At 54.4% G+C, this 11,986-nt stretch overlaps 1 protein-coding gene and 1 non-coding gene across 2 annotated transcripts; one reads left to right on the top strand and one right to left on the bottom strand.

Moving 5' to 3' along the window:
* Positions 1-5,201: 5,201 nt before the first annotated feature.
* Positions 5,202-10,658, bottom strand: Sfrp5 (secreted frizzled related protein 5). Its single transcript, XM_027929867.2, has 3 exons — positions 10,031-10,658; positions 8,259-8,336; positions 5,202-6,209 (listed from the first exon to the last, which is right to left on the bottom strand). Exons 1-3 carry the CDS (start codon positions 10,551-10,553, stop codon positions 5,863-5,865), a joined length of 948 nt encoding a protein of 315 aa, XP_027785668.1. The 5' UTR covers positions 10,554-10,658; the 3' UTR covers positions 5,202-5,862.
* On the top strand, positions 7,566-7,637 carry Trnaa-ugc (transfer RNA alanine (anticodon UGC)). Its single transcript has one exon. It is a non-coding gene; the product is annotated as a tRNA-Ala (tRNA).
* Positions 10,659-11,986: the final 1,328 nt, after the last annotated feature.

Genomic DNA, 11,986 nt, shown 5'->3' with positions numbered 1-11,986 from the left:
GGCTCCATCTTGTGACTAGACCGAGGGCGCAGGCCCAGGGTTAGGCTTGGGACCAGAACTTGGTGAGTGTTAAACAATGATGCTTTAGAATGGAAAGATTTTAGCTAATCCCTCTGAGAAAGCCAAAAAGGGTCAGCAGGCTGGGAGGCTGGGAGTAGCAGGAAAGAGGATTCGTGTCAGGTGGGACTGCAGGCCAGCTCGAGAGCTGGGGCGGGCTGGGTACTCACTAGGTGCTAGGCCCTGGGCAAGCGCTTCACAAACATTGTCTTACTTGGTGCTCATTACAAGCCTTCGACAAAGGCACTGTTCTCCCAGAGCAGGAGCAGAGTTCAGCAGCAGCAGGTGGGTACCTACCATGGCCTGCTCCACACTTGGCCCTCTTAACCATGTCCTTTACCATGGACTGGAGCAGTGTGAGAATGAGTTGCCCCCAGTCTGTGTTGCTTTCCTCAACTGTAACATGGTCACCATGGTGACAGCGACCTTGTTGGACTGCTGTGTGGGTTAAATGAGAGTCCATAGGAGGCGAGGAGCCCTGCCCCTGACATCCAGTAACCACTGCATAGGTGCTCACTTGGCGTTGCCATCGACAACCTCTGGGGAGAGAGTGAGCACTGTCCGCATGCTCTGCAATAGCGATTTTAAGTTTCAAGCCAGAGAATAATTTTTAGATTATTTTTCAGAGAAAATATCAGGGAGAATATGAGTGTAGTTTGAAAAAGTAGTGTCAATATCATTTTATTTTTGGAAAATGAAAACAGAACCTGCTGTTGGTGGCATGCTGCCTGCTGCAGGAGGAACTCGGAGGTTGTGCTCCCAGGCGTGGGTTCCAGAGGTGGGAAAGGGAAAGCCGGGGCCACCTCCTGAGCTCCTCGAGGTGCGTGCCACAGCAGGCCAGGGGTGTTCTCTTGCAGGAGAACAAAGCCACAGAGAGGTTTACAGGATTGTGTGGGTGCTATTGCTAGTCAGGGTCAGTGTGTGGAGAGGACCACACATGGATATCTTTAAAGAATTGGATGCCTGCTTCAAAAGACACCTCCCAGTTCATTCTTAGGCACCTGGTGGGAGGGGACAACCAGCAGGTTCTGCCGCAGCCCTGGCACCTGCTCGGGCAGACCTGGAACCCCAACCCACAGCCTGGCCTGGCTTCGGGGCTCCGCCAGGCCTTTTGTGGTTTGGTCATGGTGTTGAGCGGCTCTGGTGAGCCCTGGCAGACCTTGAACCGGGAGTGGTTTCTGGGATCATCAGGATCTGTGGTCTCAGGGGCTGAAGCCAAGGTGAAGCTCTGTCTCCATCTCTCCATGGGACCTTCAAGGTACCCTTTCAGAGATGCCTGACCTCTCCGCACATCTGTCCTCAGCTGGTGGCCACAGGATGATAGTGGTACCTGCAGTCAGAGTGTTAATGCCAGGGTACCTGCTGAGTACAGTAGTTCACTTCAGCCCCTGACAGTCCCTGCAACCCCGGATGTTCTTAACTGGGGAGAAAATGGAAGCATGGGGAGGTGAGTAACCTGCAGGAAGCGAACTGGGCTGCAGGTGCTGGTGGGGCCCCTGTAAGAGAACTGGATGAACACAGCACTCTGGGCACTCACCCTCCCCTCTCTCCTGCTTGTTCCCCGCTAACTCCAGGGCTAGCCTCTGAGCCATCAGAAGGGGCCTGCCCGCTAAACACAGCCTTTCTCTCTTCCCCCATCTCCAGCTGCAGGGAGGTGGGCTCAGCCTCCAGCAGAACAGAGGCAGCCTTGTGGCAGAGCCCCCTCCCCCAGCTCCTGCCACCCCACCTTCTGTCTTCACCCAGAGCAGCACATTCCATTCTCTGGCACAGCTGGGGGCTGGGGATTCCGGGCTCCCCTGGCTGCTTGCTTGCTTCAAGGCCCCAGCAGAGCCTGCAGTCTGGGCTGGGACGCTGGGTTGCAGCCACATACATTCCAACACCAACTACCCCCCACGTGAGATTTCCTAAGGAGTGAACTTTAGCCAGGATTACAGCCGACTAAACAGTTGTGGGATATAAGCTTCCTTTGTGGGGACTTGAGTCTGGATGTTGGCAGGGGTTAGAAGAGAGGAGGTGGGGTAGGCTGTCTGGGAATCTGGAGAAAAGCCACTGGCTCCTCTGCTTGTCAGGGCCCTTGGAGTGGGATTGGAACAGGGCTCCCAGAAATCTTCTTGTGAGGCAGATTGGTGGGAGCATGGCTGCCTGCACCCCTTGTCTTGTCCTTGGTTTTGCCTCTGTATACAGTAGTGTGTTAAGAATGTGGTCAAATTATAGCACCAACATGTATGCTGTGTGACTGCCAACAAGTTCTTAACCTCTCTGAGCTACAGCCACTATCATTAAATTACACTACCCTGAAGAGCTGTTGGGAGGCTTAAATTAGAATATTAAGTGATTTTTTTGGGGGAAGTACTGGGGATTGAACTCAGAGACATTTTATTACTGAGCTATGTCCCCAGCCTTTAAAAAATATTTTTATTCTTAAGACAGGTATACATCACCATGCCTGGCTGTGAAAATGTAGTGCCTGCTACCCATCATGGCTTTGATATTTATGAATTACTAGTATTAGATGTTTTCTTCCCCGTATTGGCTGATACACCACCTGGGGATGCAGTTCTGAAGCAAACCTCAAATGTATGTTCTGTAATTCTGGCTAGTTAAGATGCATCTGCCTTTTCTCTTCCTTTCTGACATTTGTCTCTTAGTTAGTTAAGGGATCAGTAATTTTACTGAGCACCTACTATGTATAGGCACTGCTTGGTCATGGTTTTTAGTTAATAAAAATACAAATTACCACTTAATGAACATTTTCTAAATGTTGTGTGTTATTTCCAGGTATTTTCCATGCATTTGACACTTAACACTGAGCAACACCATCTTACAGCTGGCAATGTTCCCAATGTCACACAGTCACTAAGTCACAGGGTCAGAAGCCAAAATCGGGCTGTCCTGCCTCCTCTCACACAGCCTGAGTGTGCAGGTGCCTCCCCCCAAACCTTCCTGCTTTACATCAGAACTCTTATGTACTGAATTGAAAAACTTCATCCCCTACTCTCTGGCCACGGGAGGGTGGCCATGTGATTTAGTTCTGGCCGTTGAGCTACAAGTGGAAATCTACCCGGTAGGGCTGGCTGGGAAATTACTGTTTTCCTGATCAAGAGGGCTGGAGGCAGCTGGCGTGTGGTTTTTGCTCTTAGCTCTTCCCCACCTTGCTGCCCAGAATGTGGTTGAGATCTCAGGAGGCAGATGCACCATCTTTTAACCACAGCCCTCCCCCACTGAGCAGGAAGACAGAGGAGTCTGGGACAGACCTCCCACCTGTCCACCTGCAGACCTCCTCTGTGGAGAAGCCCCCACGTTCCTGTGCCGTTCCACGTGGTCAGGGGCAGGCCTTCGCTGACCGCTGGGCCCCTGGGCCCCTGGGCCCCGTTTCCACGCTGGCCAGGAGGGAGGACCCGCAGCAGGCAGGGCCTGAGAGAATGAAGGCTGGGGGTTGAGGCCCTGAAGGACCTCTCTGGTACTTTGGGAGGATTCTTGTTTGCAGAAAAGAGAGTCCCAGGGCGTGTGCTGACAGCAGACGGGGTCATGCCTGTGTACAGCAGGGCCTGGGTCCCTTTGTGAGGGTGGGTGAGAGCAGAGAGCCTCACTGGGCTCCATGGGATGGCTGGAGGGAGCTGCCTCCCCCCTGCCGGCTGCCTCTCACTGCTGCCAATGCCTGACAGAGATCAGCATTGTATTTCAGCCTGAGGTGGGCTCAAGTCCTGTGCTCAGCGGAAAAATAACCCGGTCCTGGTTGACCAGAGAAGTGTCCGTAAATATTTGGTTGGGGTGGGAGGCTGGGAGACAAGGGGCAGATTCAGGGAGCCAGGCAGGCCGGGCCAGGTTGGCAGGGTGGATGGCAGAGGCTCCCTCAGGGTGAGGAGGAATGGGGAGGCCTCTGTTGCTCCCGCCCTGTGCTGAGAGGCCACCTGGCTGCCCAGGGTCATTCGCAGGCAGGTTGACCACCTGTTTGTGAGAGAGAGCTGACATCAGAAAGGCCAGGACACCGTGCGCTGGTCCCACTGCAGAGCTGGCCTGGGTCTTTCTGGAGATGCCACCTTCCTCCGCACCGTGGACTCCAGGCTCTCTGTGCCAGGCTGGCCCTTGTCTTGGAGGAGCAGCAGACCTCCAGCACCGGGAGGAAAACCCTGCAGGGGTGCCTCATCCCTCATTGTAGGGGCAGCTGCCCTGTCCTTCAGCTTCTGCTGACCCTGCAGGGAGCTCTTTCCTGGGACCACCCTTTCCAGATGCTGGCAATTTGAGTGGCAGCCGCTTCTTGCCTCTGTTCAAAGCTTCACGGTGGCTGCCTCCATCTGCTCTGAGCCCCCTGAAAACCCGTTAGCCCCTCACCCTCTCCCTGCCTCAGATGTTACCTTATCTAGATGGAGGTTCTCAGCCCTGGTTACTCATCACCCAAGTGGTGCCTAGAAATACTGATTTCTGGGTGAGATTTGACAGAGTTGCATTAGAGTGGAGCCTGGGTTTTGTTTTTTTTTTTTGTAAAAGCTCCCTAGATGATCCAGTGGAGATGTGTTAAAATGCAGCTTGATACTGTAGGCCTGGAGTGGGGCCCGAGATTCTGTACTTCTAACCAGTTCCCAGGCAGTGCTGCTGAGGCTGGCCTGGGGACCATGTTTAGAGGAGCATTAGTCTACAGCATCTGGCACCTAAGGTGGGGACCGTATCCAGAGATACCCAAAAGCCACAGGGGAGGAGTGGCACACCTGAGGCCTCTGGTTCTCTGGTTGCTCCCTGTAGCCAGGCCTCCTTGGACTTGGCACGCAAGAGGGGACGCTGCGTGACTGTGGGAGAGTTCCAACCATGGGAGGCTGGGGGACTTGGTACTTTGGTCCTTCCTCAGGGACAAAAAAGGGTGATCATCTCTATCACTCGCTTAGTGGTTGGGATGCAGGGTGTCCCTTGCTATGTACTCTTGGGAGCCTACAAAAAACAGCATTGCTTTTCTGAGGCTTCCCAGGGAGGTCTAGGTGGCCAGGCTGTGGGGTTAAGATAAGGACCTTTTGCAAAAGTCCACTCTACACCTCCCTTGTCCCACCCTTCATAGCCAGCTGATAAACCACCTGATCTAAAAGAACTCATTTTTCTTTTTTATTATTTAATTAAAAACTTAAAAAAAAAAAAAAAAAGAAAAGCCAAACCCTACCTGCGTCTGTTGTCTAGAAGCTATGGCCTCACAGCAGTAGCAATAACTTACACCATCAGGGTGATGCGGAGGCTGAGGAGTGGGCCGGAAGGAGAGGGCCTGGGGGAGGGGGCCTTGCTGTCCGGTCCAGCAGGGCTCTAGGCCTGCGGTAGAGAGCTGGGTAAGAAGGGAAGCAGGGTGGGAGGGCATCGAGGCAACTCCCTTTCTTTGGAGGGCTGTGATGGGATACATAAAAGGGGAGTGGGGCAGGGAGACCTGATCCCCTGGGAGCTCAGCCTAACAGACCCCTCTCGAAGTGAGGCCCCACCAGCAGCAAATGGGAGCTGTCGCCACTGTCCACTCTGGAAGCCCCTCCTCAAGCTGCCCGAGCCCTTTATCCTTCCCTTGCTTTCTCCCCCCTCTGCCCACTTTCGGAGACCGTGGGGCTTCCCCCCGTAGAGAAAGCCCTTCTCCTAAAAGAGATGCCCAAGACCCCAGGACCCCTTGGTCAAGGAGGATGAGTCCCAAGCCCCATGCCCCTCCCTTGGGGTCTGCAAAGCTAACAACTTTGCTCGAAGCCACCCTCTGCCAGAGACTGGGTCAACCTGGGAGTGGGGGCAAGGCTAGTGGCAGGGACAGCAGGCAAAGCACAGCTGGCTGGGTGGGACAGGGAGCACCCTTCAGTGGGGCTCTGCAGCGCCATAGAAGAAGGGGTAGTAGAGGGAGCAGGGGTAGGAGAACATGAATTTGACTGCAAACTTCATCTCCTTGTTCTTCTTGTCCCAGCGATAAACGGCCATGAGCAGTAGCTGTCCATCCACTTTGCGGCCCATGACCAGGAAGCTGCCTGCCAGGCTGTCCAGCTGTGGGCAGGGGCAGCCCGCACCGTTCTTCATGTGCAGCACCAGCCTCTTGGTGTCCTTGCGCTTCAGGGGACCTGGTTTGAGCAGCTTCTTTTTTTTCTGGGCTCCAATCAACTTCCGGTCCCCATTCTCTATCTTGATCTCCTTGATGCGCATTTTGACCACTGTGGGAAAGGAGGGGCAGAGGGACAGCCTGAGAAGGTCGGTTCCACTCAGGACAGTGGTGGCCCCAGATTGGTGTCAGTGTGCTCTGGGTGTTCGGAGTCTGGGAGTCGGGGGCTTGGAGGGGTGTGACTTACAGGGGCACATTTTAGTACTTAGGAAGCTCCTATCAGATACTGGACTTTGTTTCATCCTCAAAGTCCTGGAACTGGGGAATAAGGGAGTGTCCTTCCAAATTGTGGAGCTTAGAATGAATCAAGTCTGGCTGACTGCAGGGCTCGACACTTTCCAGGGCACCAAATGCCAGGGGGCAGCTCTGGATGGGCTGGGGGGCTGGGGGACTTGGTACTTTGGTCCTTCCTCAGGGACAAAAAAGGGTGATCATCTCTATCCTTGGGTTCCCCAGGAAGGGGAGGTTGGGGGTTGGGCTGACCACTTGGAAGGGGTCCTTGTGATGGACTTCATCATCTCTGGAAATGGCTCCAATGGATTTCTTTCTTTTTTTTGTGATAGTGGGTTTTTTATTCAAGGGTGCTCTACCACTGAACTATCCGCCCCCCCAACCCGCCTATTTTTATTTTTATTTTGAGACAGGATCTCAAAAGTTGCCTGGGTTGATCAGGAACTTGTGATCTTCCTGCCTCAGTCTCCTGAGTAACTGGGATTATAGGCATGCGCCACTGTGCCTGGCTCCGGTGGTATTTCTAGTTGTGTGTGATCACCAGGCTGGGTGTGTGTGTGTGTGTGTGGTGACAGTGGTAGGGCAGTGGTGGACTGGTAATGTTTAACAGCCAGCTTTGGGGAGGACAAGCCCTGCTTGGTGGCATTTCTTGAAACCCACTAAGGCCGACCACACCACTGGGCATGGAACTGGGAAGAAGAGATGCCCATAGAGGAGCTCAGGTATGGACACACCACTGTAATCTGTGTGTGTGAGGGAGATCATGCAGTGGGGTGGGACTGTGCATGTGCTAGATATCTCTGTCTGAGAGTATGTCTATGGTCAGTATAGGACTGTGAGTGTGGGTTGGGGACACATGGATGAAGGCAGGACCCTTGGCCTTGAGGTAGCTACAGAGAGCTTAATATTTGGGGATAAGCTGTCCTGGGCTGAGGGTTGGGGTGAGGAGTCCCTCAGGCTGGTGTCTCCCTTCTTTAGATCTCTGGCCCTCTTCTCTGAGAAGCCAGAGAATAACTTGCCCACTCAGGGAAGGCACCTGTTCTCAAATTTCTTTTCTTTCTTCCCTCTGCCTTCCCTCGTCCCTGCCCCCTTCTCTCTCTCTCACACACACCTCTTGCATTGTAGCACTATTCTTTTTCCAAACAGGCTACTAATGTAAAAGACTCATCTGGGCTGGGGATGTAGCTCAGTTGGTAGAGTGCTTGCCTTGCATGCACAAGGCCCTGGGTTCAATCCCCAGCACCAAACAAACAAACAAACAAAAAGACTCATCTGAAGTAAGGATATTATTATTATTTGCCTTTTATAGACAGGGAAGCTTAAACACAAAACAGGGAACTAACTTGGCAGATCACAGGCAGAACTGTGTGGTCCCTGAGTTTGCTAGATCCTAACTAGACTTGGCCTGGACTATCCCAGGGAGGTTCTGGGATGGTTCTGTGGGGACAGATGACCACAGTACTCCTGGCCAGAAGAGCACTGAGGCCCAGAAATGAGGGGCTCCCCTTCCATGTTGGAGCTTTCTGCCCACTGTGGCCCCATCGTCTCTGGGATAAGCCTGCCTCCCCCAGTGAGACTTTTCAGCAATGGGGGCCCCACTCCAGATGGGGCCAAGGTGGGACTGGTATACAGGAGCCCTGGCCAGGGATGGTTGCTGAGGCCCATGGACCATGACCTTGAGGGGTTTCTGAAGCCCCTGGTATGATGTGCATAAAGAGGTTCATTTCTCTGAGGAGAGGGCTCATGATTATCATCAGATTCTAAAAGGAGTTGGTGATGCAAAAGCTCTTTGGGTTCACAGACGTAGGCACATGTGTGCATGTGGCAAGGAGGCTGCTGGGGGCAGTGGCCAGGTGGGTGCCATACTCACCAAAGTCGCTGGAGCACATCTGCTCCATGAGGCCATCTGCACTGTGCTCTATCTCACACTGGGCGCAGGTCTTGGTCACTGAAGAGAGAAGGTGGGGTGGAGTGGGCAGTGGTTTGTCAGGGGTTTGGAGTCCAGAGAACCACTTAGGGTGCATGCTACTCCACTGACCATCCATCCCTCAGCCCCTCAAATCTCCACTTCCTCATCAAGAAATGGGGTGATGGCAATAATACGTCATCTGGTACTGACTGATTGTGACAATCACTGAGACAAGATTATATAGGTGGGCAAAGACCCTGGCAGCTGCACCGTGATGCTCATTGTTTTCTAAGTTTTATTCCATTTAACCTTCAGCTTATGAAGCAGGTATTATTTCTATTTCAGAGAAAAGGAAACTGAGGCCCAGAGTGGTTACCCAGGTCTGCAAAGCTTGTGAGAAGCTGGCTTAGGATTCAGGATGGGTGGGGGTTTTCAGGGGCCATGCTTGGGGGTAACCAGTGAAGCTGGCAGAGCTGGGCTGAGCAGTGCCCCCTCCAAGGTGCTCAGCTCAGCATTGCTAAAACTTCTGAGTTTTCAAAGAACCCCAAACTCCTCATTTTTATATGAAGTATTCTTGAATTTCATCTTTTGGCCACACAAACACTTATTCAGGCCAATTGTCTCCTGCTTCCCTGTCGATTCTCAACGTCCAGGATAGGGACTTTGCCTTGTCTCCACACCCCAAGGCACATCAATCTTGTAGGACTGGGCAGACGAGGGTAAGAATAGCCCATGGGTGGGTCCAGTTGTTTTTTTTTGGAGTAAGTACGGGAAAAGATGGAGCAGTACTGCCTCTTTGGGGAATTTCAGCATTAGGAGTTTCTTGGTGTCCTTTATTAACTGACCAGGCCAGGCTTGCCTGCTGGATGGGGCACTGGGTACCCAGTCCACCTGGAAGGAGGAAGTGGGAGGGGGTGCAGACTCCATCTGGGAAGAGCTGCATGTGGCCTAACACAATGAAGGGGAGGTTGAAACCAAGCAGATATTAGGAGTTACTGGAGAGCAGGTGGAAGGGATAGCTTAGAGTCATAAAGGTTTCATGAACCTGGGATCCTTTATGGAAAGGATATTAACGCTCAGAGAAGTCAAGCAATTAATCTACGGCCTCCTTCCTAGGGGCAGAATCTGCTGCACTGAGTTTCCCCAGAAGACTTCAGCCCAGGAATTGGGGAAGCAGGAGAAATAAGGGTTCCAGGCATAGAAAACGAGAGGGGGGATAGCCAGGGAGACCCTTATATAGCCACCCCCAACACACATATCCCCTTCTCCCCTCCCTCTTCCTCCTTCCCAAGGTCCAATACTGGGTAGGGATGATGCTTGTCTTGGTGCCCTGGGGCTCAGCTGAGAGGCACTGTCCAAGTTAAAGGCATTGTTTAGCGACCTGGGCATTTGGGGACTCTGGGAGCTGATAAGGCATTTGTCCCTAGGGCACCCAGAGATTTAGTAGTTTGGGAAGGCGAGCTCTGCAAGGGGCGCGGGGCAGGAGTTGGAATAGAGAACCAGTGGGAATGTCCAGAGTGCGGCCTCCCTGCAGCCGTGCTCTGACAGTTCACGGGAAGGCGGGAAGGCAGCAGGAGACCTTCCCCGGGGCTCAGGGATGAGTGGAAATGGCGTGTGTGCGTGTGCAGGGTGTGGCACCTGTCGGGGTTCGCAGATCTGTGCTAAGGGGTTGGGGAGCCCAGCTTGCGCTCCAGGGCCGTCGGAGCGCGCGGGGGCGGCCGTGGTGGCGCTACCTGGAGGCGCGGTGGCAGGCAGGTGCCCGAACTGCACAGCAATGCAGAGGTCGTTGTCCAGAGGGAACTTGTGGCAGTGCAGCATCTCGGGCCAGGGGAAGCCGTAGGCCTCCATGAGCGGCGCGCAGCCGGCGCGCACGGCCTCGCACAGCGAGCGGCACGGATAGATGGGTCGGTCGAGGCAGACGGGCGCGAAGAGCGAGCAGAGGAAGACTTGCGTGTCCGAGTGGCAGCGCTTGGCCAGCAGCGGCAGCCAGCTGCTCGCCTGCTGCTTCACCTCGGCCAGGCTCTCGTGCTCCAGCAGGTTGGGCAGCCGCATGCGCTTGTAGCCCACCGTGTGGCAAAGTGGCAGGTCGGCGGGGATGTCGAGGCACTGCGGCGGCTTGGAGTAGGAGCGGCCGTGCAGAGGCTCGGCCTGCCAGCCGTAGTAGTCGTACTCCTCGCCGCGCGCCGGTGCCCCGTGCAGCGCCCCCAGCAGCAGCGCCAGAGCGGCCGCCCGCGCGCCCCCCGCCGCCGCCCGCATGGCCGCGTTGTCCCCAGACGCGCGCCGCAAGGCCCCCGACGCTCCCCGGCAGCCGTAGCGGAGGTCGTCCAAATAGGTGGCAGCCTCCGCTCAGCTCTAGGCGCCCGGAGTGATCCTGGCGCCTCCCACCATGGGGCTCCAGCCCCGGCCTTGCCGAGCACCGCAGCCAATCTCCAGCCGCCCGGCCCCCGCCCCAAGGCGCGGAGGCAGGGTGGGGCCCCTGGATCCCTCCCGCCCAGGTCCCGCTGGTCCCGCCCAGCGCCGTTCCACGCCCCTTTCGGGTCACAGTTCCCTGGCCACTGCCAGGCCAGGCTGTGCCTCTCCCCAGGTTTCCCTCACCTCCCTCAGCATTGTGTGCCCCTGGCCTTCTCCATCCTTCTTCCTTATCTCTCTTCGCCAAAGTCTCTCCTGTTCCTTTTCTCACTCACTTTCCTTCTTATCTCTTTGCTTGTGCCTTCCCGCCTCCGCTCTGCGGTAGCTTCTGGCTGCCCACTGTCTCCCGGTCCAAGCCAGTACTCTTGGCCCTTGTCTTAGGGCATTCATTGAGCTCCCGACTGGTGCTGAGCCTTTGTGGCTGCAGGGGAACCAGACAGATAAGACCCAGACATCACAGCTTAGTGGGGGGTGAAGCTCATTACGGTATCTCCGAGCTCCTACTAAGTGCCGGGACAGTTCTCTGCATGGATCAACCATATAGACTTCTATTTCTAATGATATGCTAGTACCTACTGGCTTCTGTGTGCCAAGACTATTCTAAGCATATTGCATAAATTACCTTATTTAATTATCAAAGAAATGCTTTAAATTGGGTAGGCTCTATTATTATCCCCACTTTACAGATAAAGATACTGAGACCAAGAGAGAATAAGTATGGATTAGAGCCAACAACTGAACCCAGATAATCTGGTGCAGGAGTCAGAGCTTAGAAAACATCAGGAGGTTTGGATTCTAAATCTGTGGGTCAGATGGCTACAGAGGGGCTCAGAGAAGTGAAATGACTGGCCCTTGGTCAGAGTCAACTGTGAAGGAACCAGGACTTGAATCCATGTATTGGGCTCCCAAGGTCAGGGCTTAACCATGCTGCCATAAGATCACTTCCAACCTGGGGTAGGAAATGCTGTGGGAGGAGGAAGGACATGACAGTGTCTCTGGGAGGGCGTCCAGGGAGGCACCAGAGGATTTCAGGAGTGCCGTGCTTGGTGTCTGGGCCTTGCCTTCCTTAACTTTCCTGTGAGAGGAACTTGGAGGAAAATTTTGGTGGGAGCAGGGACTCTTTCTTGAAAGCCCTGCCTAACTCCTGACACCCCAGCCTTTAGTGGGGAAGTACCCTGGGAGGAACCTCACAGGAGGCCTTGGGAGTCTGAGGCTGGCTCTGCTGAGTGGCAGGAGTGCTGCGGCCCTTGCCTCCTGTCCTCCTCCCCTCCTCCCTGCTC

The sequence above is a fragment of the Marmota flaviventris genome, chromosome 4 (genome assembly GCF_047511675.1).
Source record: "Marmota flaviventris isolate mMarFla1 chromosome 4, mMarFla1.hap1, whole genome shotgun sequence".
Classification (NCBI taxonomy): domain Eukaryota; kingdom Metazoa; phylum Chordata; class Mammalia; order Rodentia; family Sciuridae; genus Marmota; species Marmota flaviventris.
Note: the sequence above shows the minus strand (reverse complement) of the source record. Positions and strands in the feature narration are given on the sequence as shown.

What these genes read in the sequence shown, in the direction of transcription:
- Sfrp5 (XM_027929867.2), bottom strand. Translation starts at nt 10,553, where the DNA reads ATGCGGGCGGCGGCGGGGGGCGCGCGGGCGGCCGCTCTGGCGCTGCTG. An exon ending in GCCTGCCACCGCGCCTCCAG is followed by an intron (nt 8,337 to 10,030) that starts GTAGCGCCACCA and finishes TTCTCTCTTCAG; the next exon opens with TGACCAAGACCTGCGCCCAG. An exon ending in GATGTGCTCCAGCGACTTTG is followed by an intron (nt 6,210 to 8,258) that starts GTGAGTATGGCA and finishes CCTTTCCCACAG; the next exon opens with TGGTCAAAATGCGCATCAAG.